Here is a 26,585-nt window from a genome sequence, read left to right on the forward strand (position 1 = left end):
TCTTGTCGTGGAGGTGATTGCTCTGACAGAAAACTTAGGATTATACGTTCCCGGAATTTATTTATCTGTAGGTTACCGGCAGAGGTCTGCAAGGGCTCGGGCCGAACCCGCTGGCTTAAGCCCGACCCGGCCCGCGGGCCGGACTTGGGCCTACAAAGCATATCACTTCGAGCCCCGGCCGGGCTCGGGACGTAAATTTTTAAATATACAACCATATTTCTTAGGCCTCTTCGAGCCTAAGTTTGTAAGTATACTATACAACGATATTTATTGGACCATTCTTTCTGAAGAACTCTTAAAACACATCTGCAAAACACACAACTCTCTGTAAACTGTTGTAAATAACTGTTGTAAACTCAACTGTTGTAAATAAAAATACAATTTTGCGTTAATTATTAGGTTTCTGTAGTTCGAGCTTATTTCAGGCTCATTTGATTATCACACGAGCCCGGGCCGGGCTCGGGCGTAAATGCTAAAACATATTTCGGACTCGGGTCCGGCCTCACGTTATAAATTCACGGGCCAGGCCGGGCCGGGCCCGGGCCAGAAATTTCGGCCCATGCAGACTTCAAGCTTACAGGACTGAATGCACTCAGTGTAGAGAATGAAGGCATTTACGAGGACGTTTCCCATTCAATTCTAGAATATCTTTATTTATTTATTTATTTATTTATTTTATTTAAGTACCATTGTGCAGTCTTTCGTAGAGGATTCGCATATGAAGCTAGTTGAAGGGAGTCAACAATATTAATCTTGTTAGCTCAGTTTATGCATGCTAATGCCATCTGTTGGCAAGGTGGCGGAACTTTGTAAGACAATGTCAACTGTGTTGGGCTTTTACTGTGAAGTATTTTTCTCTTGTGAAAGATGGTCTCGAGTAATAATAGTGAGACTGTCGACGTGCTCTTTATACGAATTACACACAATAACTAATGTAGATAACGTTTATATTCCTCTTAAGTGTTTGTAGCTCACTCGTATATATGTGTTAAAATCAGGGGTAAAAGTGGATCTGAAAGGTAGGGGAACGGTAGGTAGCGGCACGCCATCGCGCCGTTCCTCCTGCCTCTCTTTACCCATTGTGATTTTTTAGAAATTGGAAGGATACCTTCCATATTTTTTTTTCGAGGTGGGAGGACTGCGTCTCCCGCGTCCCCGCTCACTTTTACCCCTGGTTAAAATACATTTCTACTCTCACATAAATGTTTCATTGCATTACATGCTTACTCTGCTAAATCATTCGTAATTATACGTAGTTACAGTAAAGTTAGCTAATCACTTAAATCAACAAAAGACTTGCCAGGATTGCAATCAACAATTGGAGTAGACTTCCTAATTTCTGAACCACGTTTATCTGCTACAGTTACCTTTTCAGCAGAGTGAGTTGTAGATAGGATTAACACACCTCTCTTGTCTTTCCACTTCATTACTATCCCACCTTTCTGAGTTTTCTTACCTACAATATCACCTTTTCTCAATTTCTCTTTAGTAACATCAAATGGCATATATTTACAGTTAGACCTAATTATACCGATAGATGTGTGTTACTGTCAATTGTAAAGTAGGCAAGAGCACTGGCGCAAATCCCGGGGATGAGGAGGACATGTCTCCCAATCTTGGAACTGGAGGACTGTCCCCCTACTAATCCGATTTGAAATGTGCTTTTTGGGGGAAAATGTGATGATTTGTGTCCGACTGCCACTTCATCTACATCGCCTGGTATATAATATACAGCAGGCCCACCTCAGAAATCAGATTCATGTGTCGTAATACGAGTCTCATCTTCTCTCCCCCCCCTCCTTCAGAATAAGTCTCAAATCTGACTGCCTCCCAATGTTGAAAACAACTCTACTCCATTCATTCTCTACAGCATTGTTTTTCAACTTCAAATATTTTGAACATCGCTTTAAAAAATATGAGAACAGTCTTAACCGTCTTCCCCAATGTTCAAGACAGATTTGCGCCGATGGGCAAAAGGAATACTAGTGTAATAATTATCTGTGCATAGGTGCCGTCCTTCGCCGGATAAACCTTTCACAAGATCGAAAACTACTTTAAGAGCCACCTCTACTTGTTTCTAAAATTTCTTTCCTTTTTTTTAAATTTGCAATTCTATTTTTTTTTCGTTGTGTCTACACACATGTGCCCATCTTACGAGTAATGTTTCTCTGTAACATTCTGTTAAAATGTCTTGTATTAAAATTAAGTGGTGCATTATTCTTAACATTATAGCAAGGATGCAAATAACCACTCGCCCTGGGCGAGTGGTTCATCGGTGCGGGCGAGTTTTTAAACAGTAAAGACTATACAAGTCACACTTGGGATGAGAGATGTGGGCTAGTAGCTTTTTTCTTGGGCTAGTAAAATTTGGTTGCTTATTTGCATCCCTGCATTATAGCCTTTCATATAGTATTCATGAACTACCAATTACCAATTTTATTGAATTATTTAAGTTATATAAATTATGTAAACATTATACTATACTAATTATTTGACATTTCATCCGTAATTAGTACTTCTCAACTATATATGATTCCTAATTTCCTTCCATGCAGGCCCGGAATTACTTACAAGCCACAGGGGCCCAAACCTACGGCAGCAAATTTCCAGGGATGAAATACTAAAAAAAAAAAAAGAGAGAGAGAGAGAGAGAGAGAGAGAAAGCTAATGAAATTGAAGTATGGTGTGCGAAACAAAGAGGCCGAACAGAAGAGAGAAATTTAAAGGAGGCAGGAGAAAGGGGAATGGTCCAAAATTTTCATGATCCCAGGGGCGTAAAATACCTAAATATGGGCCTGCTTGCACTGAAAAAAAATCCTTTCTCCGGACAGCAGTATATTGTACAAATATACGGAATCCTCTTGCTTACTACATAAAACAGTATGGAGCATACGTTATCCATATACTACATACGCAGTGCCCTTAGATGTTACATCATGCCGTTGCAGGATGTCTGACATCTAACAATTTTCCGTATATCACATGCATATACTTATGTTATATTTCTCAGCTATATGTTATATCGTCCATTTGTATGTGAGATCCTGACCGCCTATATTGTTTCATACGGAAAGTACGTATAGATGGAACATTTATAGATACGGAAAGTATTATAAAATATGCGTTTTCAGTTATACGTCTGCTGTACGTTAAGTCCAAAAACTACAGGAATTACGCATGTAACCTACGTTTTTAAGTACGCCATCTACATTTTTTTCTCAGTGTGCAGGGTTCGAAAGTAATATTGTGTATTTAGATTCAAGTTTTAAGCAATTGTATTAACAATAATGTTTACGGCTTGTTTTCCAGATGATAACTTGAACTGCACTTTAGATGGCACTGATTATCCAAATGGGTCTACGTGGAGAAAAGATAACTGCACAGAATGTCGCTGCAAAGATGGACTCACTTTCTGTTCGAGTACATTGAGTTGCCCTAATCTTCCTCCATGTGCAATGACCAAAATACCAGAGGGAGAATGCTGTCCTGTCTGTGTGGGTAAGTATTTGTATTTGCTTGGCAGTTATGTATAACAAAGTATCTTAAGTACATCTAGATTTGTTTATTATAACTTGTCATGTTCATTGTTTTTGCGTCTCCATAATGATATACTCATCAATGTGTCTAATCCTCATTTCGCCTAAGACTAAAATGTTAGGCGTAACTTATTGATAAATATCACATCCAACATTTTAGGCACCATGCGAATTCACATTTCACCTAATTCTCATTTCGCCCTAACAATCTTACCAAGGAGAATGTACACCTTATATTGTAGATCTAATATTTTTTTCTAAATTTGTTCTTATACATAAATAAGTTATATACGTAGTGAGGAGTTATTGACAAAAATAAATAATAATAATAATAATAATAATAATAATAATAATAATAATAATAATAATAATAATAATAATAATAATAATAATAATAAATATTTTTTAGGCATATCCTCGGCCTACCCTGACGGATGTTTCTCATCATCTGGTAAAATTTACAAGAACAAGGAAACCTGGCAAGAAGATCCGTGCACGACGTGTACTTGTGATTCTGGTGAGAAGAAATGCCAGGCGTACATGTGCGAAGTGTCATGCATGAATCCACGACATGTACCAGGAGAGTGTTGTCCCTTGTGCGACAGTAAGTAAATCTACCATGTTTATTTTGCACTCATTATTTTTTTAAATATTAATAATTATATATTTCTTTGAATTTCAGGCGATGTTATAAGTCTTGTGGAAATATGACTGTTACTTTTTTTTTTTTTACCCAGGAACCTATTTCTCAAAATACTAGTCTTGTAATAATAATGTAAAATTTTTCAAAAACAAATATTGTACAGTTGTATGTCAGCGTTAGTATTTAGAAATGACTGTTACTATATTTCTAGAATTTCTAGTTCATATTTTACGACTTCTAAGAAACATATTACAAGACTTGATTGAGAAATAGACGTCAGAAGAGCAAGGATAAAATTACTATATATTTGATTCTGTGTTTGTGGTGTTCGGTTGCATGCATTAGTGAAATAGAGACAGAATGCGTTTCTCACAAGAATATCAGAAGTTCTTCAAAATTTGTTTAAATTTATTATTCGTAATCGTATCATGAGAACTCATAAATACTGTGTTTAACGTTACAGTTATCAAATCTGAATAACAGTTTAAATTAGATTAGATCAAATTGCATTCTAGTAATTAGTTATAAACGGATTCAAATATTCAGTGCTTTCAAAGGCGAATTTCAGCTACTCAGTATTTTTAAAATATGAATTCGCAGTTAAATACGATTAAAAAAAAGTTTTTATAACACAGAATTGAAATATTTGGATCATTAATTTTTCAAATCTAGTTGAAGAACTCCCTTTACCAAGGTTAATAATACCAGCAAAATAAAGAATCGAGAATTGTATTAAACAAAACGAAGCGAGTTACGCGACAGATGCTTCAGATAATAAACTCTGATTGATTGAAAGTTTTAATATTATTCTCATCAAGGGATAGATTTAAGTTATTTCCCGAGGATCCAATTTTGAGATAGATTTCTGCTAATTTATTTTTCTTAAACATGTCGAGATTCAATCTTTATATTTTAATTAAAAATCAACTTCCAGGCAAGAAGCACCGAAGGGTTTAATTCAAACAGTCTGGGATATGTGGTACGTATAGTTTATTTCTTCAATGGATGTGCAGTTTGTGTATAAAGAATGCCAATTTCTACGTGTGGTGGCTAGTGCCATAAATAAGTCTTCGTCCACGGGAACTTGTAGAAAACACCCCCAATAATTAATGGCTAACCAGAACCCTCATTTTTAGCATTGTATTGTATTCTCGTCAAATCCACGTGAACTACTTACTTGTTAGGTGCCACAGTTCCAAACGGTGTACTTTCAGTCATTGATAAGAAGTTTTCTTATGTATATATATTATACTCGATTGTAGCAAAATGTGGAGGCCTGATATCTGTTTCAAATCAGTGATAGTACTGGGAGAGAGAGTGAGAGACAGAGAGACAGTAGGTGTTGAGACATTGCAACCCCGCAAATGCGGTCAAAAGAGGGATGGAGGAAGGAAGGGATACTGTTGTAGAATCCAGCAGGGAAAGTTCAAAGAATTTGCCAAACTACACATCTATAGAAGAAATAAACTTTACATCGCTTGTCCCGTCACCATTGTTACGGATTTTTCTTGAGCGGTATCTGCTACACATTATGACATAGCTCCTACATTATCCCACGACACTGGGCGAACGCTCAACAGTATTTATTTTCTCCTGACTTGAAAATATTTTCTATGCAACCAAAACAGTCATAAATTATTCTTTTCATTTATTATTATATTTTGCATGTCGAAATTATTAAATACGCTTTTTGCGAAGCAGCAAAATTCTTTTAATGTATAGGGTGTTAGGGAATAATTGTGAATTGTTTTTAGAGCGAAAGCACTAAAATGAGTAAAAGTATTATGAAACGAGGAGATCGAAATCGTTTCATTTTAGCTTTGTTGTTATCTGGAATCGTAAGATAAGTTAATTTAGAAATACTGGAATAATATTAAGGTTAGCCGGTATGGAATTATCAGTATTATACGTTATTGTAGAATAAGTCATATCTGCTCTGTATCACGATTCCTAGAGTTACACAAGGATTCCCCGACAGCCCTTTTTGTCAGTCGCAGCGAGGCTATTTGAGACGCGGACCTATATTTAACAATCCATGAACGACATGAACTCCCGCTGGAAATCGAACCCAAGTCCCCCTCGCCAAAGACGCGTATGTTATATACATAGCCAGAAGGGAGCTGTAACTCCCGTTACGAATTTGTAAAATCTTTCTGCTTGACTTGAAACAAAAATGCGGACATTTTTAGAAATATTGTTTATAACTTTATCATACATAAATAGAGATGGAAAGATCAACTTATTAGAAATTTGTTAAAACGTTATCACCAAACACAAATAAGGTAAGTGTATTGGAAGTGTTTCGTTGATATTTTATTGAACAGGAAGGGGAAGAAATGCTATGGAAAAAGACGATAACTGAGGAGCGTCATGTATGACGAAATTTAGCTGATAGCCATTGAATCCTCAAGTACAGCTCTTTTCATTAATCTTGTTCCTGCTTCCTCTGCCGTCCATATCTGATGAAGTATCAGCGAAAGATTTTCAATGTACATTTATATTATTATTATTATTATTATTATTATTATTATTATTATTATTATTATTATTATTATTATTATTATTTCTGGTAAGTTAAATATTTTCCATGCCGACTTAGATTCGATATTGGTTTGTTCTAACTACATACCATATTGCCCCGACAATAAGCCACACTATTTACCCACACGGCTTTACAAAAATTTTCGTTATGAGGTTTAGTTATATTGTGTGCTGTTTAAAACGCTGGGCGCCGCTCTTCACTGGAAACACTTACATGTAGCAGATTGTTTCCAAATAGTAAATATACGGTAAATGCTAAAATAAAAATATTTTTTTCCCCTTGAATTCTAAAAGAGTGGCTTATTTTTGGGTTGAGTATAATTTCATACCTGATAGTTGTAAGAAAAAATATATGTTCATTAATTTCACACTTTATGAATAAGAATTTTAAATTGGTCGTTTGTATATGAAAAACAGAAGTCCCGTCCCGAAATGGCCGTCTACGTATGCTAACTTGAATGTATTTGCACACTGAAAATTGTACTTTTCGTTTCGTTTACATTAACTCCTGTCAAAATTGTACTTTTTTGTTTTGTTTACATTAACTCTTGTCAAAATTAAATGCATCCAAAACTTTAATTATGCTTAAATTTATTTTTTTAAAAAAAGAAACAAACTAAAATAACTGTATGAATAATGCAAAGTGCATTGTTAATCCATGAATGTGCATGTATGCATTTATTATTTGCTTGTTACGTATAATAATTTAGTGCCTAATTTGTTAAAGTGAAATAAAAATTATCTTTAAAAAAACTTGCTTGTAACTAGCATTATTTATTAGTTACTTAATAACTTAGTGCTTTATATAGAAATAAATAATTATCTTGAATAAAAAAATATATGTATTTAAATTTTATTTCAGTATTTATTGCGTTTTGCAAAAAAATCATAACTTTTTGAGCTTAGTACTTAAAATTCTGAAGCATCGTAATGACTTTAATTTGCATGTCTTTATCATATTTTCTATATGGAAAAAACAAAGCCATGTTTGTAAATAAAAGTGTTTATAATACTCAGGCTATGTTTCTATCTGAAACACACATATATATATAATGACTATGAAACTTCGTGAACAAATACCTTTCATATTTTTGTATAGATGTTGATGGTATAATGTATTGCTACATTACATATGTAAATACATTGTCTTGTCCATTAAATCCATTTCGTAGAATACATGTCGTCTTCAGGAATGTTTTCGCAAATACTCTTCAAATTTAAAAACTTAAAGGTATATTGCTGCAGAAAAACAATGTGGTTTCATTCTTGTGTAATCCTATATAATTTGGATTATTATTACCCATTTCCGTGTTATCCTACTTCTTCCATCTTCTTAGCCTTCCGAAAAGTCTTTTATTGTAAGGGAATTTCCAACTGAAATTGTATGCATGCTGTTCATCTTGGACGTTTCGATTTAATCATCCCCAATATGTTCTCTGATGAGTTCGTATCATTCTTTCTTTCTTTATTTATTTTACTTTTAATTTATTCAATATGTCTTGACAGACGTTTTGATTTTATCATCCCCAACGTTCTCTGATGAGTTCGTATCATTCTTTCTTTCTTTCTTTCTTTTTTTTTTTTTTTCACTTTTAATTGTTCAGTATATGTCTTGACAACAAAAGTTCTATACGGGAAGTACAGTTTGTCCGCTTCCCAGCGTAAATTTGTGTTTCATATTCTCGCTAACTTTCGTTTTTACTAAACTACGACTAAATATGACTTCGTTTACATGATTGATTATTGCATTTCTTTTGACTTATCATTGTGCTTCGTCTTATCACTGATTTATTTACATGCTGTCATCAAAATATATACGCCTTTTTTTGTTCTAGTAAAGTACATATGTTCAATATATCCTAAAAGCAAATTGGACATCTAAGAGTTATCCTGCGTTACAGTTAAATATTGTAGGAAAATATAATAAGCGTTATCTTTATTAAAGTAACTGGTTTCTACACAAACTTTGTGTGCATTAAAAATTTATAAATATAGTATATTGATCGTTTCCTACTCGTGTGTTTCAATTCTTTCTTGGCCGTCCCATCCTTTGTGATGCTACTACTCAATAAAAGGCGTATATTCTATAATAGTATGCTAGGTTTTTCTCACTATATTACTGTTTTCATAGTTTTTCTGTATTGAAAACATTTCCCATGCTGTCGTATAACTGGAGACACCAAAAAATGTTAATATCTCTACTCATGCAACGATAGTTAGTAAGAATTCTTAATGTCCAGCTTGAATCTTGCCATGAAAGCCTAAAGCAGCAGTATCCTTGATGCAGGCACAAAAATACAACTTTAAATCTTTTCAGGAAACTTAGCCTGAGTATAGAATAATACTAACAGATCACTATTCTAGGATCATAAACACAATTATATTTTCTGAAGTGCTTACTTTTTTTTTTTTTATTTTATTTGAATTTTCCCTGAGTGGCGTGGCTTTGTTTATATAAAATCTTTCTTAAATTTAATTTTCTTCTTCTCTTTGTCTATTGGCTGGAATTAACTTTGCCGATGGCCATGTTTTCTCTTGAGTTGGTTTCTCGTCCTGTTTCAGCAGCCTCCATCATCACCCTGCCCCCACATTGCCCAGCCCTCAACAACTGCTCTTTGCGCTGTCTGCATGGCTTTGTGCAAGATGATGCGGGATGCTATCACTGCAAATGTCAAGCAGGTAGGTTCTTGGTCAACTCAAAAGGTTATATCCATATTAGGCGCACACTGGAAGATAAGAAAAAGTTCGATTTTGTCTTTTTATTCTGAAATAATTGTTCATTCTTAAAATACCTTAACGATAATTAAAGTTTTCACAGATGTCCTTCACATTGGGTGATGTGTGGAGTGACTATGAAATGTGACACTGTATTTAACTGTATTCTCTTCAGTTTTCATAGAAGAGAAGACAGTCTTTACTCGTGTATACAAACATCAAGTTGTGAAGGTGAAGTTGTCAAGAAGCAGAGGTGAAGTTCAGCTGCTCTTCCCGCAGAAACTAAATCACGTGACTGGAGACTGTGGCGCCACCACTCAAAGCAGTTCGGGTAGCACGGAGTATTGAAAACAAGAACGAATCAAATCATTTTGAGCGCGTGGATTTTATACAATTAGCTACTGCCAGTAGCAGACGATGCGATTAGTTACGACTGCAGCCAGCAGGGTCGCTGATATCACTTTCGTTGCACTGTGGGAACGATTTGAATTTCAATCAATTGAGTATATAGCAAGTGGTGCATTACGGTGATCAGTGTATGGTAAACTCCCAACCTGGAAGTAGTACATCTGTATCTGTAAATTTTGGTTGCAATGAAAGGATAAGATCAAAGATAGAATCTGTTCCTTGGATATTGAGTCCAAATCAAAAAGCTTTTACTCACTAGTTCGTGCTTTCTTTTTTTTCTTTCTTTTTCTTTTTTAATGGAGATTAATATTGAAACCAGAAGTAGTAGTTAATGCCTGTCACTTCTGGTTGTAATAAAGGAATAAAGTCAGAGATAAAAATGCTTGCGGTACTGAATTCATGTCAAAAACTGTTTGTCACTATCTATTTCCACTTTTTTCACCATGGCAATCAGTGTCAAAACAGGAAATTACGATTTGCACCACTTCCGGTTTGAATAGGAAGATAAAAATCGAGACTTAGGTGTATTTTGGGACGCTACATCCATGTCAAAAAGCCGTTTCTCGTTCTTGTCGTTTTTGCTCTCATTTCTGTTGAAGGATGGACAGAAAGATAACCAATCTATAAGACTTCCGACTTATGCATAGCCAAGATCGACTCTATAATATAGTCAGGGAGTCATATTCCTTCTCAGTTAATACGAAGAAAAATAATTCAGAAAAAATATATTCCTGTGTAAAATTAGGAACGGCCGATCAAAAAATGTTAATTAGTGTCTACAATCCTGATTGATGTCTGAGAGATTTGCAACATAGTATAAGTCACGTCTATCGATTGCCTGCTTTACAGAGGATGTCTTTAAACGCCTGTCCTTATGTACAATGTAATCACACATTTTTTGTAATTGAAAGAGCGAAAATAAAGAACCTGTTTCTTTCGGCAGGAAGGATCACGGGAAAAGAGAAAATAGGGCGGAGCTTAAGTTCTGTGGCTGTGCTGACGCGCTCAACACGAGCGAAATGGGACGGATTTGTTCCATTTCTCGCACATCCCCACACAGATACAACACAATGACTTGTATCAAGGACGAGAGGAATCCACAGTAGAATTTCAAATCATTATTTGTTTGCTGCGCTCATATTCAAATTAGTGTGAAGAAAAAATAAAAACACTTTCTTGGTATACTATACAATTTGGAGTTTAATAATACCTGGCGTATGCTTATGTAACTTTTTTTCAAGCATTTAGGGAACGAGTGAATATTCTGAAACATTTAAATTGATTTACCATTGAAATGATACTGTGAAAGTAAACATGCGAAGCCACAAATAAAGATATGTCACACTTATAATTTAAATATATAATTATAAAATAACAATTAAGTTGAAAATCGTTAGTTTTCAAGACATGTAGGATAAGTTTGAGGAGGACAACACTCACGGAGTCCCTGGTAGACTTTCTGAACTTCATGCATATTTTGAAGTTTCCTCATAGATATGTGGTTTCCAAACACGTCTGTGGCATGAAATACCAGAATCGATTTTCGTTACAAACACGTGGGACTCAGAGTCTACGTTAAACAATTGGTATACGTCTTGGTGCTAAAAATGAATGATTAAATGAAATCTCATTTGCTTTAGAAACGATCGAAATTGACTGCATACTTATTTCAATGCGTCATGAAAATATTATCGTGTCCCTTTCTTTAGGCGAAGGGTCTTTGGTTTGATCCCCACCCACTCGAGTTTGCAGTGGACAATATCGTGTCCATGGGTTTTCTCAGATTCTCCTGTTTTCTCTCACATTATCATTCCACAAATTATTTTCATAATTCACTTTCATTTATTCTTCGTTTCTTTTAGCCTAAAGGACAGTACCGTGGGACGTAAAACTAAATTAGAAATTTCATTTCATTTGCTAAACCGGTTGAGAAAACTCAATTGAAATAGATTGAATAATTTTGGCGACTCAAATTTATTTTTCTCTTCTTGACAGCTTGTATTGTTTGTGCTGATTAAAGCATGTAAAGTTAAATAATTCTGTGCGTAAGACAAATACTTGATATGTGGTTATACATTGGCAGTTTTTCCTGTACCTAATAGTGAAATTCAAAAAATACCTGCAAAGTAAAACATGATTTGTGACTCTAAAGTCGGAAAATGACATCGTAATCGGGGAGTACAAAGCTAGTTTCATCTCCATTGTTGATGTGACTTTCTCTTGTGGAAGTCTAGAGCCGCCATCGCACATAGCATGGTATGGAAGTCAAAACAAGAGAAATTCGAGTAGGTGAATGGAAGATGCAATTTTGCACACTAATTTATTAACTTCAATTCCTAGAAAATGAACTCAATTTCATCCACTGACAGTTAACTTACAGTATGCCGGAACAAATAGATTTCATACAAAGATATATATATCATTAAAAATTCACTTCAAGCACGTTGTATCTACATTTTACTTCAGCACACTCATGCTTGATATCCAATAGTTGGCGTTCTTTTTTTCTTTTTTCTTTTTTTTAAAAAAACTTTTTTCAAGACTTCCGATCTGTGTTCATACAAGGACAAATTTACATAAGGGAATTCAGTTTCTGTGTACCATAAGATAGAGTGAGCAGTACCGTGAGGAAATGGTTCACAGATATAAACAAGTTTTTGAAAGAAGGTGATGTGCAAGATTACCTATGTATCCTGGACTGACTGAATGCATATATTTTATCTTACAGTTTCAAAATAGCCTTCGAACCTCCGAGAAATTTCGAGAAGAACTTATAATTTTATTACGTATCCTAGACTTCATGAGAATGTGAATGAAACATGTTGCCAATGTGCAAAAAAAAATGTAGATGTAACAAAGGGAAACACACACACAACGGTAAAGGAGTATATCAGGATTTTAAAAAAAAGTGTAATTTCCAAAGAGGGTTACCTAGGCTAATAAGAAGTACCAAAATACATTGAAATAAAGGTTATAAATAAACTAAAAGCTTTAGGTATTATTTATTAAACCTAACAAACCTAAATAAAACATCGATTCTGGTACCTTTGATAATAGTGAATTCCTTTTTTCGAACATAACGTCCAAAAGGATTTACTCTGGAAAGAAACAAGGAAGTATTAACATTAGATCACATTGTCATTCGTTCATGAACAAACACATTAGTTACAGCGTCGCGCATTCCATGTGATTCATCATTTTTGTTGTATTGATCACATTATTTTGTTCCCTTCACACGTGAACATGATCTATACATTAAATTTATAAAAATGTGATAAGTAGTGAAGTTCTTAGTACGAATATGGTAATTCCATTTCTTGCTGACAGGGATAAGTTGCAGACTGAAAATCGGGGGACAAATTGAGGCAAATCTGGCAAATAGGAGAATCCAATCCAAACTGTTTAGGCAAAACATCTGCTTCAGATGCGCTTGGAATCAAAGTTACAGAACCATTACATGAAATCTTTTTATTTTCGCGTCTCAGGATTACGCACCGAGTAAAAGGGAGACTGTAGTGACAATAATGATGAATAATGTGGAAGGAACCGGAAGAACCTCGAAAAGATCCACTCACAAGATATTTGTCCACTAGAAATCCCTCTCGACATGAGCTGGGATCGAATCAGGGACCCCTCGCACCAGAGGTGAGTGCTCTACCTCGGCTCCAGTTACATGAAATCACTGAACAGTAACTGGGGAGCTTTCCAAAGGATTGGAAAACTGATATGCATAATTGGCACGAAAGTTTATTAAGTTCATGTTAGAAATGTGGGCCCTATTGTACCAAAACTTGAGCCTTCATACACTTTTTATGCTACAGTTTGCAGTGTATTGTCATGTGAATGAAACTTATTAACGTTTTAAGTTGCTTAACGACTCGAGAATAAAGAGAAACTCGTGTGTATTATTACAACTATGTGAAGAGGATGCCTTTGCACATTTTCACACGATTTTTAAAATAATAAATGAAGTACAATATCGAAATTTGGGCTTCACGACTGACTAGTATTTAGAAAGAACTGTGAAACGAGGTAGTCACTATGTTTGAGACATGATTTATCACTGCGTAATTATCAGTTAATTATGAAGTTTTGCATCATGCAGTCAAATTACGGTGTTTCGAATGTTTCAAAACCATCGACCACTTTGGTTTCATAGTACCCTATGAACAATGTTTCTTCCAAGCAAAGCCCCCTCGGAGCTAAGATAAGTTAAATTGCTATTACATATTAAAGTTGAACTTAAATTTGAGCAGGGTAAGTCATTTAACAAAAAGCGTCCTAATGCACCCCCCTCCCTTACATTTTGGTTTCGCCCTTCTTCCCCGGCAAAATTTTCTGGAAGAAAGCCTGTCTGTGAGAATGTCGTTATGAAGCCTAAATATTGACGTTATCCTTGGTTTTGTCGTTATTTCAGAAATCGTGAAGAAACAGTGAATCCAGTGGGACTTTTCTTTAAGAAATAAATTGATATAGCCTTTTTTTCATAAATGAGTCAGTAGTTTAAGAGTTAAAGTAGAAACTTACCATGTAGCTTGAAGATTAAAGTGGAATCTGATTTTTATTGCTTATGTTTTGAAAATTAATTAAAACATTCTGTGTGTGTGTCTCTCTCTCATTATTTTTACGTTTATTGATTTATCTTTTTCAATTTTATTTAACTGTTCTATGAATTTATATTTTTATATCAGTGTTAAATTACAATTTAAAAACTATTTACAATGAAACAATTGTATTTGATATAATTCCTACAGAAGTTTATTGTGTTGTATTACAGAAGAATGCACTTTAGTTTGCCCAAATGGCTACGTGGAAGACAAACATGGCAACAAGTTATGCCAATGTAGTCCACCTCCCATGGAAGGAAACTGTCCGCCTCTTACCTCGTGTCATAAAAACTGCAGCAATGGATACAGGCGTAACCGTGAAGGTTGTGAAATTTGTAAATGCTCCAAATGTCGTCCTCTACAGAGCTGTAATAAAACATGCCCTTTTGGACTTCAGGTCAATGATAGGGGTTGTCCTATTTGTAAATGTCAAGGTAAGTGTACATTTTTCGGAGAAAAAAGAAAGAAAGAAGTTGTATAATTCAAACAAATCTGTGTAATTTAAAAATATACATAAACCTAAACATGCCATAAGAAGATATACTGTATATATATAAAATTTCTCGGGTATTCTTTAAACTAACTAATGCTCATTGTACAAGTAACTTACAGCTGTTTTCAGATGAGAAGTTACATGAGCAGTAACCAATGGTACGGTATATTTAGCGCAGAGTTGCCAGATTGCGACCTCCCCTTCCCTTTCTCGCTCTTTTTCTACCTAGCGTTATAGCAAACGAGTTGACAGCATTATTCATAATGTTAAAAATATTATTCCAGTAAAATTGAGAGTATTCAGTGTCCATGCTGAAAATATAAACAAGAACTAAATTTATCGTCTTTTAATTTATTCCTCTAAAGCTGCTAAAAGCTCGTCGTCTATTTCATCCTACTATCACCATCTTTTGTGATAATTTGTAATCTTTCGCTATATTAGTCTGGGTCTTAAATTTATTATAACAAGTTGCAAATTTTGTTAATCACCATTTCATGAAATCTTCTCTTACAATTTTTCTATATGTTGTGCAGTGAATAATCCCCAGTTTCCTCCTGTTACGAGGTTAATCTCCTCGTTCGTTTAGAAACACCTTCCTTCCTGAGGACTCCCTTGCTTCAGCACACAAACGAAACGAATTCTAAAGCTTTTGTTTTTATAGTTTTGGAAATTGAGTTTTTGTATTTTTTCCCTCCAATTGGGATGTCTTTCTTACCTTTTTTTTTTTTTTTAAAAAAGTATACTCTAAAAGTAATGCATGGAACCACTTAAAAAATGGGCATATCTTTTTTTAAATATATTTTCTGTAGCTTCGAAAACACAATGTGAATTTTATTTACTAAGAAAGAATTCAAAGAACAGTTATACGAGTAAAGCTAAGAAGCCTTGTTCCCACCCAATTGTATCTGTTCTCCGCGTCTCAAAACAATCAAGTTTGTTTTGGGTGCAACAATTTATGATGTCATTTAGATGCCTGCGTGTTTGTCCAGCAATCATGAACGTATATATTGAGTAGAAAGGGAGAGAAGGGGGAAATGGGTGATGAAACAGTCAAACGTGAAACGCGAAGAAAAGAATCACATTTTCTAAACTTAATAAAGAAATGTTCGTTTTAAAATTATTTTTCGGAAGAAATACAATCTTCTGCTGTCTTTATTTATACTACTTGGATCGTATTATATATATATGTATATGAAAATGTTTGCCTAAAAATTCGCAGTTACATATGCATTTCCAAGCAAAGAGCTCAAATAGTGTTAGTAAGTTATTTTATTTACTATTCTGTGATAGATTATGAGTTTGATTTTCATTTTTTTACTTGACAAAGACAACAATTAATATGGTAATACAATATTTCTAGGTAGCTCTTCTGGTATTGATAACATTCGCAGTTGTGCGAAAAGTCAGTATTTACTATCGCTTGCTTCAAATTAACAACACTGCGTTACTGCGATTGGAGAAAGCAGACAGCTCGCTTAACGCCGTGTAACTTATCATTTGAAAAGCTCTATAATATTGTTTTTGTCTTTTTTGAATTCATATATCAAAATGTTATCTGTAGTATATTTTTTCTCTGTCTTTAGTTTCTTGCTTCATCGAAAATTTTATACTATAATTTCTCTAAAGAAAATAATAATTTTTATATTTCACGTAATTTCTCTAAAGAAAAATCTTAGTACTTTTTTAATGCTACAACGTACTTCATAATACAATTTAATTCATATTAAGATTCGTAGATTTGTTTCTTTGAACGTTAGTTTCCAATTACAAGATGTTCTTTCTCAGAGCTGAAGTAACAAGGCCCAATTTGTTCATTTTGTGTATGTGTTTTAAAATAATGTTAGGTTTATTTTTATATTGGTTATCTTTTTGATATTATGCGTGTTTTCGTAACTTTATTCAATAACAACTTCCAAATAAATCACTGGAATACAACATCAAGAAGCTCTTGATATATATTTATCATTATAATTTTAGGCATTTTGAAAGTCGAAATACTTTTTTACATTTTAATTTTTTTTATAATTCATAATCACATATTAATAGCTAAATTTTATTACATATTATGTATTAGATATTTTACTGCCTACAAGTTGTTGTAGCTCATTGCTTATAAAACCATACCAGGTAGAATGGCTCCTTGCATACATGGCATTAATATGTATTTTTTTAAAAAAAAATATTTTCTATATACTAATTAATTCTACTGTTTGTTCCAGATTCTCCAGAGGATACAAGAATTGATGTAGAAGATACTACTCATACTACGTCTATCAGTCATGGAATTCCCTGCATATCCTCTAGTACGTATCAGTCGTACCACTCTTACATATCCTCTAGTGTGACTCTTAAAATATCTGATTATAATAAATATCATCTAGAGATGTTAACAAACTTAAAAAAAAAAAAAATCTAAAATGTAATTTTAATCTTAAATATGTAACGTCGTGTCCAAATTTCTACACTATTATTAGGAATTAACAAAAACAAAAAGCCCAAAGATGAGACATACACCAATCTATAGATCTTATTGTGCTGGTCAAACTAATATGTTTAAGAGTGAAGTATCATGTATAGTTTTCGAGAAATCGATTTCGATATCTCCACGTATCGATCTTTTACGATTTTTGCTCTGATTCCTGTCGACAAACGGACATAGCCCTTCTATAAGATTTCCGACACTTATGCATAGCATAGTTTGGAAGTCTAAAAAAAAAAAAAATAAAAAAAAAACTTTTGTGGCGCTAAAAAGTAAGTCGTTCGTTACCAATAATAGACAGTTTTTTATTTTGCTGGAAGAAATTGTTATTTATTAATGTAGTGTAAATGTAACAATGTAATACATTGTTAACTAACAGATTGTTGTTTGTCTTTTTCTAGATGTACATACTAGTTGTAGGAAAATAATAATAATAATAATAATAATAATAATAATAATAATAATAATAATAATAATAATAATAATAATAATAATAATAATAATAATAATAATAAAACTTGAATTGCATAAGTTGGATGTTCAAATATAAGGCTTACATCGAAGTTTGAAAGTTAATTATATTGTAAAGTTGTACTTATGCAGGTATAGGTGGAGCATAGGTAGAACAAATTACAATCCGGAATCGTTTTCTCCCAATACCAGATTTTATTACAAAATTCCATTATAATGCAAATTCTCTAAAGTAGATGCAAATTCTCTAAAGTTTGGGTAAAATAGGTATCCTTTCAACCTGACGGTTTCGGGAAGGCTTCCTCACGAAGCAAGCTACGTGAGGCGGGGTAGGACACTCAATACTCCACTGCAAGTAGAGAGGGGTTAGAGTCCCGACAAAGCTTCATTGCAAACTAGGCAGGTGTTGTGATAAGGAATCTTCCAATGCTCCATCTAGTGTTGTAAAAAAACGGTTTTTTTTCTGTGAAGTTTTTTTTCAATAAAAAACATCGTTCTTTTTCATGTTTTTTTTTCAAATGTCTGTTTTTTTCTGGCAACTATTATTTATTGATTTACGTTGCAGATTATTGAAATAATCAACAGAACCTGAGTCGAAGTCCTGTAACTTACAAATCTTTTGTTTCTTTGTACCTATATACTAGCAAAATTGTGTGATTATTCCTTTCGGCCCCAGGTCATTTTTGACGTTTTCCTACATTTCCAGTTAGTGACTTATTGCTCAAAAACCATTCACTCGATTGATATAGCTAAGACCTTGCTTTTTAGAGAATGGACGTGGCTATTTTTTGGTGTAAGTTGCATTGCAGTGTTGTCAATGGGTGGGAAATTATCGAGGGAAATGTAGGAGTGAAAATTTACAAAAAATTCCGAAACCGATTTTCAAAATTTTTTTGTATCTAGTACCGCTGCTGCTATATGAGTTCAAGTCGCCTAAAAAGTCTTTGGTGTGTTGACAAGGTACAGTGAAATCCTGAAGCCGCTGGCTTCCATTCAAAGAGGGAAAGAAAAAATTCTGTCATACACATGAAATTTTGACACTTTTTACGCCTCGCAAGCAAAAATCAAATATGCCGGGGCTACAGCTTCTCTAATTATCCTATTGAAACTTTTTATGGTGCGTTCTGTAGGGCAAAGAGGAAGCTTTCAGATAGTGGTACGTTTGTTTCAATGTAGCCAGTGAGAGGGTAATAATAAAGGGGAAAAGGGAAATTTTTTCGAATTTTCACCTAAAAGCGGGAATTAATTGTTTTGGCTGGAAACACTGCCATCAGACAGACGAAAACTATCTGAAAATAAACCTTAGTACTCCAAGAATATATCCTACAAGTATCATGGCGATATATAACAAAGTAAGCATGAAATTTAAAAAAATTCTCATTCTACCTCAGAAATTCACCATTTTCTTACCATTTCCAGAACACGGTTTATTATAAACCTCAACTGTACTTTCCCTAATTATTCTAGTGAAACTTTTTTATGGTGCACTGTGTACGCTAAGGATGAGGCTGTTAGACACTGGTACGTTCGTTCGAATGTAGCCAACAAGGAGGAAATAATAGAAATAAGAAAGGGAATTTTTTCCAAAATTTGCCTCTAAAATCTGGAATTAAAATTTTCTGTAGCTGGCAACACTACTATCAGACACACACACAAACTATCTTAAAAAAAGCTTTGGTATCCCTCTAATATATCCTACAAGTATTGTGACGATATCTAATAAAGTAAGCATGTCAATAAAAAATATCTCATTCTACCTTTTAAAAAATCACAGTTATCTTCCCAATTAGAGAACAAGGTCTACTGCAAACCTCAACTGTACTTCCCCTAATTATCCTATTGAAACTTTCTATAGTGCGTTGTGTAGAGCAAAGACGATACTTCCAGATACTGGTACGTTTGGTCCGATATAGCCAACAAGAGGGAAGAGACTAAACAGATAATTTTTCCAAAATTTCCCCCTAAAATCTGGAATTAAAATTTTCTGTAGCTAGTAACACTGCTACCAGACAGACGCAAACTATCTTAAATTAAACATTGGTACAATACTAATATATCCTACAAGTATTATGACAATATTTAAGGAACAAAACTTCTAATTACCAAAAATGTATTACGGTAAACAGAAAAGTAAGGAAAAACTAGAAAAATCAAGGGTTAGAACCTAAATACGAATTTTTCGTGCGTTCCCTAATTACCCCACTGTAACGATCTGTACTTGCGTTTGCTAAGTAAGGACAAATGTTCGATTGGCGTAAGTTGACTTGCACTCGGACGTATAGGTACGGATTAATAAACAAAAATTTCTAATTTTTGCCCAAATTTAGGAAAATTTTAATTTCCCTAATTGGCAACACTGCGCAAAGGCCCGTCCAATTGATGTCAACAGTTAGGTATCCGTCTGAGGTATCTACCTGGCAAGTCTTAAGGAGGTCTTTCAACAACGAAGGAAGCTACAGGGAAGAAAGAAGTAAAGGAAATTCGAAATTAGAAACTTCTCGAATTTTTGATTGGGGTGAAATTTGAGAAGGAAATTCGCCCCAGAAGAAAAAAAATAACATGATAAACTATAGTCCAACCATATTTTACAAGAATAATATCCCGATATCTTAATTAGTGTCCACACAGGAGCGGATTAAACAAATGACACACCCGTGTGTGCCACTTTGGCCACCTGGGCCACCGAGTATACATTTCATTACATTTTTTTGACTACTAACTCGTGTTGTTGTTGTAGATATAGTCTCGACTAATAATAATATCGTTGTTGTAAACAATAACTTTATAAGGAAAATTTTCTCTCCTTTTTACATCTTAATTCCAACACTGCTGGTGAGAAATGCAGGGTGTTTCAAAATGAATTTTGGGGTTTTAAGTCTTCGTAGTACTTATTACATTTTACGTACAATTATAAGCAATACATCAAGTAAAAGAGCACTTCAGTCTTTGCTACAAGTGTTCAATGTGAGATTCATTCGTCACACGGCACACATCTAGTCGATAGGCGAGAAAGGCCCATAAACTTTCCGCCATATGGCACAAAACACATTCAATTTAGGGGAGTCTCGTTTCAACTCTACCATCTCCTGAGGATTTGCTGACGGCCAGATACAAACATTATGAGTTCACATTAGCTCTTAGGTCGATTTATCACTGAAGACGACACGATCCAGAAAATCTTCATTGTTATGCAGGAATATTTCACTTGCGAAATTGGCACGTAAACCGTATTCTGTAGGCTTTAGACCTGTAGCAACTGCAAACGATAAGGGCGTAGTTGCAAGCGTCTCCTTAATTTTCTTCACACAGACCGTTGCACTGTACAGATTCAGTTTTTATTAAAACACAAAAAACTTTCTGCTCTCTAGTCTCCATCTTTGCTGCTTGCTCTTTCTAACGGCAGACAGAAGAAACAATGCATGTACATGCGTGCGTATTGAGTTGCTCTTTCATTTGATATAATATTTATAATTGTAAGTTAATAGATACTACAAAGTTTCAAAACCCTAATATTAATTTTGAAACACCCTGCATTACTTCAAATTGTGTCATTCTATATACATGTCTTTTATATACATATCATCAGGGCCGGTCCTAGTCAATTTGTCGCCCCATGGAATGACATAATTTACCGCCTTCCCCTTTCTCTAGAAAGAACATATCTTAAAAGTCATGATTTTAAGTATGCTACTCCAGCATGAACAACAAAGGTGAGGGTAAGTGCAGTTGCACTCGGAAAGGCTTAAATACTTACTAAAAATGCAATCCCGTTGTGTCTGCTTTTTTTAAATATTAATCTATTATGTTAGTGAAAGATAAAGCAAACACACCTCCAGAGGAAAGATGGTAATCCTTTTTATAGAATTCACTATCGAGCTTCAATCTCAATGTATGAGTTTGCAATTCCAGTGCAACTAGCTCTTTTATCTTTATTTCTTGATTTCTCTTCTATATCTGTTAACATTTTTTTTTTTTTAAAAAAACTTGTTTCTATCTCCAATGATAAGGAACTTATTTCTGACAGAAACAAGACTAGTTGTCATATCAAAACTGTGATAACTTACTAAATGGAACAGATATTCACTACTATTCGAGAATTGAATTCTTGCATTTGGCAACAATCAAGCAATTTGTGCTCGGATTTATTCGACCATTTGCTTTAGCATTGTCCATGTGGCCTTAAACTAATGCAACCTAAACATAATTTATGAACGTAGTATTCAAATGGAAGGTCAGCTTAGTAAATGTAACTACCATCATCATGAAGTTTGTTTCCAACAAGAAATATTTAATTTAAATAATATACTTATGACAGATTTTGCCGGACCATCCAAATTTGCCGCTCCACGCAAATGCACGTGTTGCATATATGGTAGAGCCGGCTCTGCATATCATATATATCTAGTCGACAAATTATTTATATATAACATTTAGAAAAATACTATTAGGGAAATTAGTATTAGTTTTTACCTTTAGACAAGTTATTTGAATTTTATACTGTTCGTGACATTATTTTCGTACTTATTAAAGGAATGCTTTCACGAAAAAACAAAATTTCATTTCTACTTTTATTTCTTAGCTGATATTGATGGAAACTGCTAAAACCCGAATTGTTAATAGGTATGATATTCATGTAAATTGTAAAATATTTGTAGCGTATCAGTATCTAGCGTTTAATTTATATTGCATTTTACGGTGATTATACCTACATAAAAATATTTAATACTTAAATAGACGTAAGATGCATTACAAATGACTATTTGAAAAAAAACGAAATTTAGAAAAAAAACGAGGGGCAATGTTTTTTTTTCTAAAAAAAACGTACATTTCTGAAAAAATACGAACGGTTTTTTTTTTTTCTATTTACAACACTAGCTCCATCGCAAGCAAAAAGAGAGGTAAAGGTTCTTACAAAGCTCCACTGCAAGCTAGGAGGGAAAGGAGACCTAGAGCTCCACTGCAAGCTAAAGGCTTGGGTTCAGGTACTTCCAAAGCTCCACTGCAAGCTGAGGAAGGGGATTTGACCAGTTGGGGACTGACCCTAGTCGCAAATCCTCTCGGTTATAAGTGCTTTAGGTGAGTAGGTGGCGCTGTTGTTCCTTTCGTCCACAGCCATAGTAATTATTAGTAAGACCCACATGGTTGATGTTTATAATTATAACCACATGTCGGTTGTTTGTAAACACCACTATGCGGGATTTTACAATATAATCAGCTCTTCGTGTTAAGTTTTTACAATGTATTCTTCACGTAATATCAATCTTTGTTTCAGATGGAGAGCGTCATGATGAAGGTGAATCATGGTTTGATGGTTGTCGTCAGTGCTACTGTCATGGAGGCATAGAAATGTGTACTCTTATTACATGTCCTGTACCAGAATGTAAAAAACCAGTATTTCACCATGGCGAATGTTGTCCACGTTGTCCAGGTATGGATAAAGCTGCTTGTCAAAAACCATGACACAATTAATTCAACAAGTTATATTTTAGCGTAGTAAATCTTAAAACAATAGTAATGCTTGCGACTAGGAAAAGCTTTTTGTTGATCTAAGAAGACAACTGCGAGTGTTCGTTTTGCGATTCTAAAATGTGGTTAATATAGCGCCTCTGAGCATCACGTTGCGTTATTGATATCGCTAATTAATTTACCAAACTATTTAAGTTCTTCTCTTTAGTTTAGCCAAAGGCATTTTCTTGATATAGTAAACGTTATGACTGCAAACTTACTGGGTGGTATTAGCTGTTTTCCTTTTTGTTATGACCTTAAAAAAATAAGATTTTTCCTGTTTTTAAAGAAACAAGTAGTACAGTTCTATGAATATCTGTACAAAGGAATATGTATTCACTGTGTGTCAAATTGAAGTTTGGAATTTTAGGAAGTTTTGTACATAAAAAGGTATAAAAGAAATTTTTTGCAAGTTACATACAACAATTCCGGGCTGTGCAAATCCTTCCCTGATGTCACAAAACTGCAAAAGTGTGTTGCATTATGACTAGGACCCTCAGATATCCCGAATTGACATAATGTGTCCCCTTGTCCTAAAGGAATTGTTCGGGACTCCATATTTGTGCGATATTTAAAAATAATTTCACTTTTAATAGCAATTTGGGAGAGCGTTTATCTATTATTTAATTAATTCTGACAGTTTAGCAAGAAGCAAGGGCATAATTATAAATATTCATAAAATGTTAAGGGTTTTTAGTCTAGAAATATGCGAGCCGTATTCATGAAAATAAAGAAACATCTAATTTAAAGCTGAATATGCGAGAGACGCTCAATTCAAGTTTACAATGTAAAGAAGAGAAAGAAAGAAAAAAAAAGACGTTATAATTTCAAAAAGAGTAATCAGTCATTTTCAGTAAAGCCGGAGAGTGAAAAAGGAAATTGCTTAAAAGTTTAAAAATTTTGTTCACATTAAATAAATGTTCTGACTCAAGCTTCGTGAATCGGTAATTCGTGTGATAAGCTTTGAATCATCTCGTGTAAAATGCACTACGGAACTTTCACTTTGAGAAGATTCCTATACAAAAGCTTGCGCTAATCTCTTATCATTTCCGTTGTAATAGTATTGGAAAAGAAAGTAGTATGATTACATGATAGATTTACAACATAACAACAAAAGGATATTTACTGAATATATACAGTAGAATTTATTATACTGTAGATAAAATATAGCTGAATGTATTTCTAATTTTGTTTATTTGAACTTTAGTACAGAGGTTATGTGAAACGTGGGAACCTGAATTTATGATATCCTACTGGGAATCAAACCCAGGTTTGCCCACCAAGAGTGAGGTCACTAACCAGTAAGGGACGACCTTTGTCTTAATTTGATGGGTTGGTAGTGAGAATTAAAAATATGGAAGAAAATATTGAATGCTACTGGAGAGCCGAAACATTTGTAATTAATGTTCTGTGGAATTACATATTGTATATATCAGATAGTGCATCATAAATATTTATGAGATCTCGCGTATATATAAACTTCACTAAATTTGTCAATTCCAAATAATGTAAACTTTTTGCATGAAATAATAATAATAATAAAAAAGTCAGGAAATATTGAAATAAATATATGTTATTTTTTCTATTTTCGTTAATTGTTGGTTTGGTAGCACTAAATGAATACATTTCGTCAATTTTTCTTTAATGTTTATCATGAATTTTACCTAATATTGAAACAGCAAACATTACACTGTAACGAACCTATTTCTTCAAAAAAGGATAGATAAAAAAATGTTACGAGATGGAATCCATATGATCGTATTATTAAACACCTAACTCTTGTAAAACTTATCTTTTCAGAAACATCTATTGCGTTGGTACTTCACAATTCTACGGTTTGTCATTCTGTGGATGGTCTATATAGAGTAGAAGGCGAAACGTGGAACTTGGATGACTGTACAAGATGTATCTGCCACGAAGGCCACGTACTTTGTGAAACAAGCCAATGTCGACCAGCTCCCTGTAACAACGCAGCAATCCATGGTTGTTGCCCGCAGTGTGTGGAATTTCAGTTGAGTTCTGATCCAGGACCCAAGAAGTCGTGTTATCCTCCCGATTCTCATATCGTTTACTCTCATGGAGACACGTGGAAGATTGGAGCCTGTCAAAGCTGTATCTGCGATCATGGCCATATCAAGTGTTTCTCTGAACAATGTGTGCCGCTTGATTGTCAAAGACCTGTGCTTCGAAAGAATCAGTGTTGTCCTGTTTGCTTAGGTAACGTATAGCTATAAGTATAACAATATGCTTACACAATAATATGATTATATTCAACATTGAGACTGATGTTGGATGATAGGGGTGCAAGCTCAACAATTGGATAGTTGTTGTGTGTTGTGTTTCAAATTAAGTAGGACCTCAATGTGGAATGGTAGCATCTTTCTTATATTTCTGCAATGTCCCTAACTCGGTAAAGTTTTCATCATGTGAGGAAAGTTTAATTATTATATAGAGTGTGCGAGAAGTACGAGTAAATTGTTCTAAAATAATAATCCATTAAAGATTAATGACAAGTTTTTAATATCAAGTAAAAATTAGGAAGTAAAATAAATAGTAAAAATTGTTAATATTTGTTTTTCGATTTACTTAGTTAGATTAACAAAGCCCATTAACTTTTAAATATGGATTTGTAAAGATTATATGTCAAAATAAATAAAAAAAAACATTTCAGTAGTTATAGTTGTTTTGAAACGGAAAATGTCGAAACATCAAATAATTATTTTTGATTTATTTAAGTGCGTGTTATAGTTTTCATTCAAGCTTTGAAGCTAAGTCTAATTTAAATATAAAAATAAAAATCTATTTAAAGCAAACACTTACTGTTACTAATCTGTATTACAGTTTCGTCGCTATATTGCCGTCCTCTTCAGAGATGATGAATCTGATAAAGACAAGATATACTGCCGAAACTGACAGAGAGTGTGAAATTAAATTAAAATTTCCGAGGTTTTATAGAACAGTGATCGTCAAACCGTGTAGCTCGCGGGGACATTTTCTATAGATCGCGTTAACGCTCCAGTTGGCTAACCTTGATTCCTCTACGGAGCTCACGCTAACGACAGGAGGTGCTGATGACAACAACTGCTTGTTTTTCCATCGCAACTGTCATTGTCAGCATCTCACAGTTGATTGTATACACGTGGGGTTGTGCATGTTATGTTTTTCGTGTGTATGTTAGATATTTGCT

General features: G+C 34.0%; 1 protein-coding gene across 4 annotated transcripts in view; it reads left to right on the plus strand.

Annotated features, from left to right (window-relative positions):
- Window positions 1–26,585, plus strand: part of LOC145660497 (cysteine-rich motor neuron 1 protein-like) — a 473,023-nt gene that overhangs the window by 432,325 nt on the left and 14,113 nt on the right. For 2 of the 4 annotated variants that reach the window (XM_081725618.1, XM_081725620.1), the window contains exons 4-10: window positions 3,310–3,498; window positions 3,946–4,140; window positions 9,283–9,399; window positions 14,621–14,884; window positions 17,163–17,246; window positions 23,166–23,321; window positions 25,199–25,615. In XM_081725618.1, coding sequence (XP_081581744.1) covers window positions 3,310–3,498; window positions 3,946–4,140; window positions 9,283–9,399; window positions 14,621–14,884; window positions 17,163–17,246; window positions 23,166–23,321; window positions 25,199–25,615 — 1,422 coding nt within the window. The remainder of the gene's footprint in view (window positions 1–3,309; window positions 3,499–3,945; window positions 4,141–9,282; window positions 9,400–14,620; window positions 14,885–17,162; window positions 17,247–23,165; window positions 23,322–25,198; window positions 25,616–26,585) is intronic. The other 2 variants (XM_081725619.1, XM_081725621.1) reach the window with 2 other exon arrangements.

The sequence above is a fragment of the Thermobia domestica genome, chromosome 9, assembly GCF_964235325.1.
Source record: "Thermobia domestica chromosome 9, izTheDome1.hap1.1, whole genome shotgun sequence".
In the NCBI taxonomy this organism is placed as follows: domain Eukaryota; kingdom Metazoa; phylum Arthropoda; class Insecta; order Zygentoma; family Lepismatidae; genus Thermobia; species Thermobia domestica.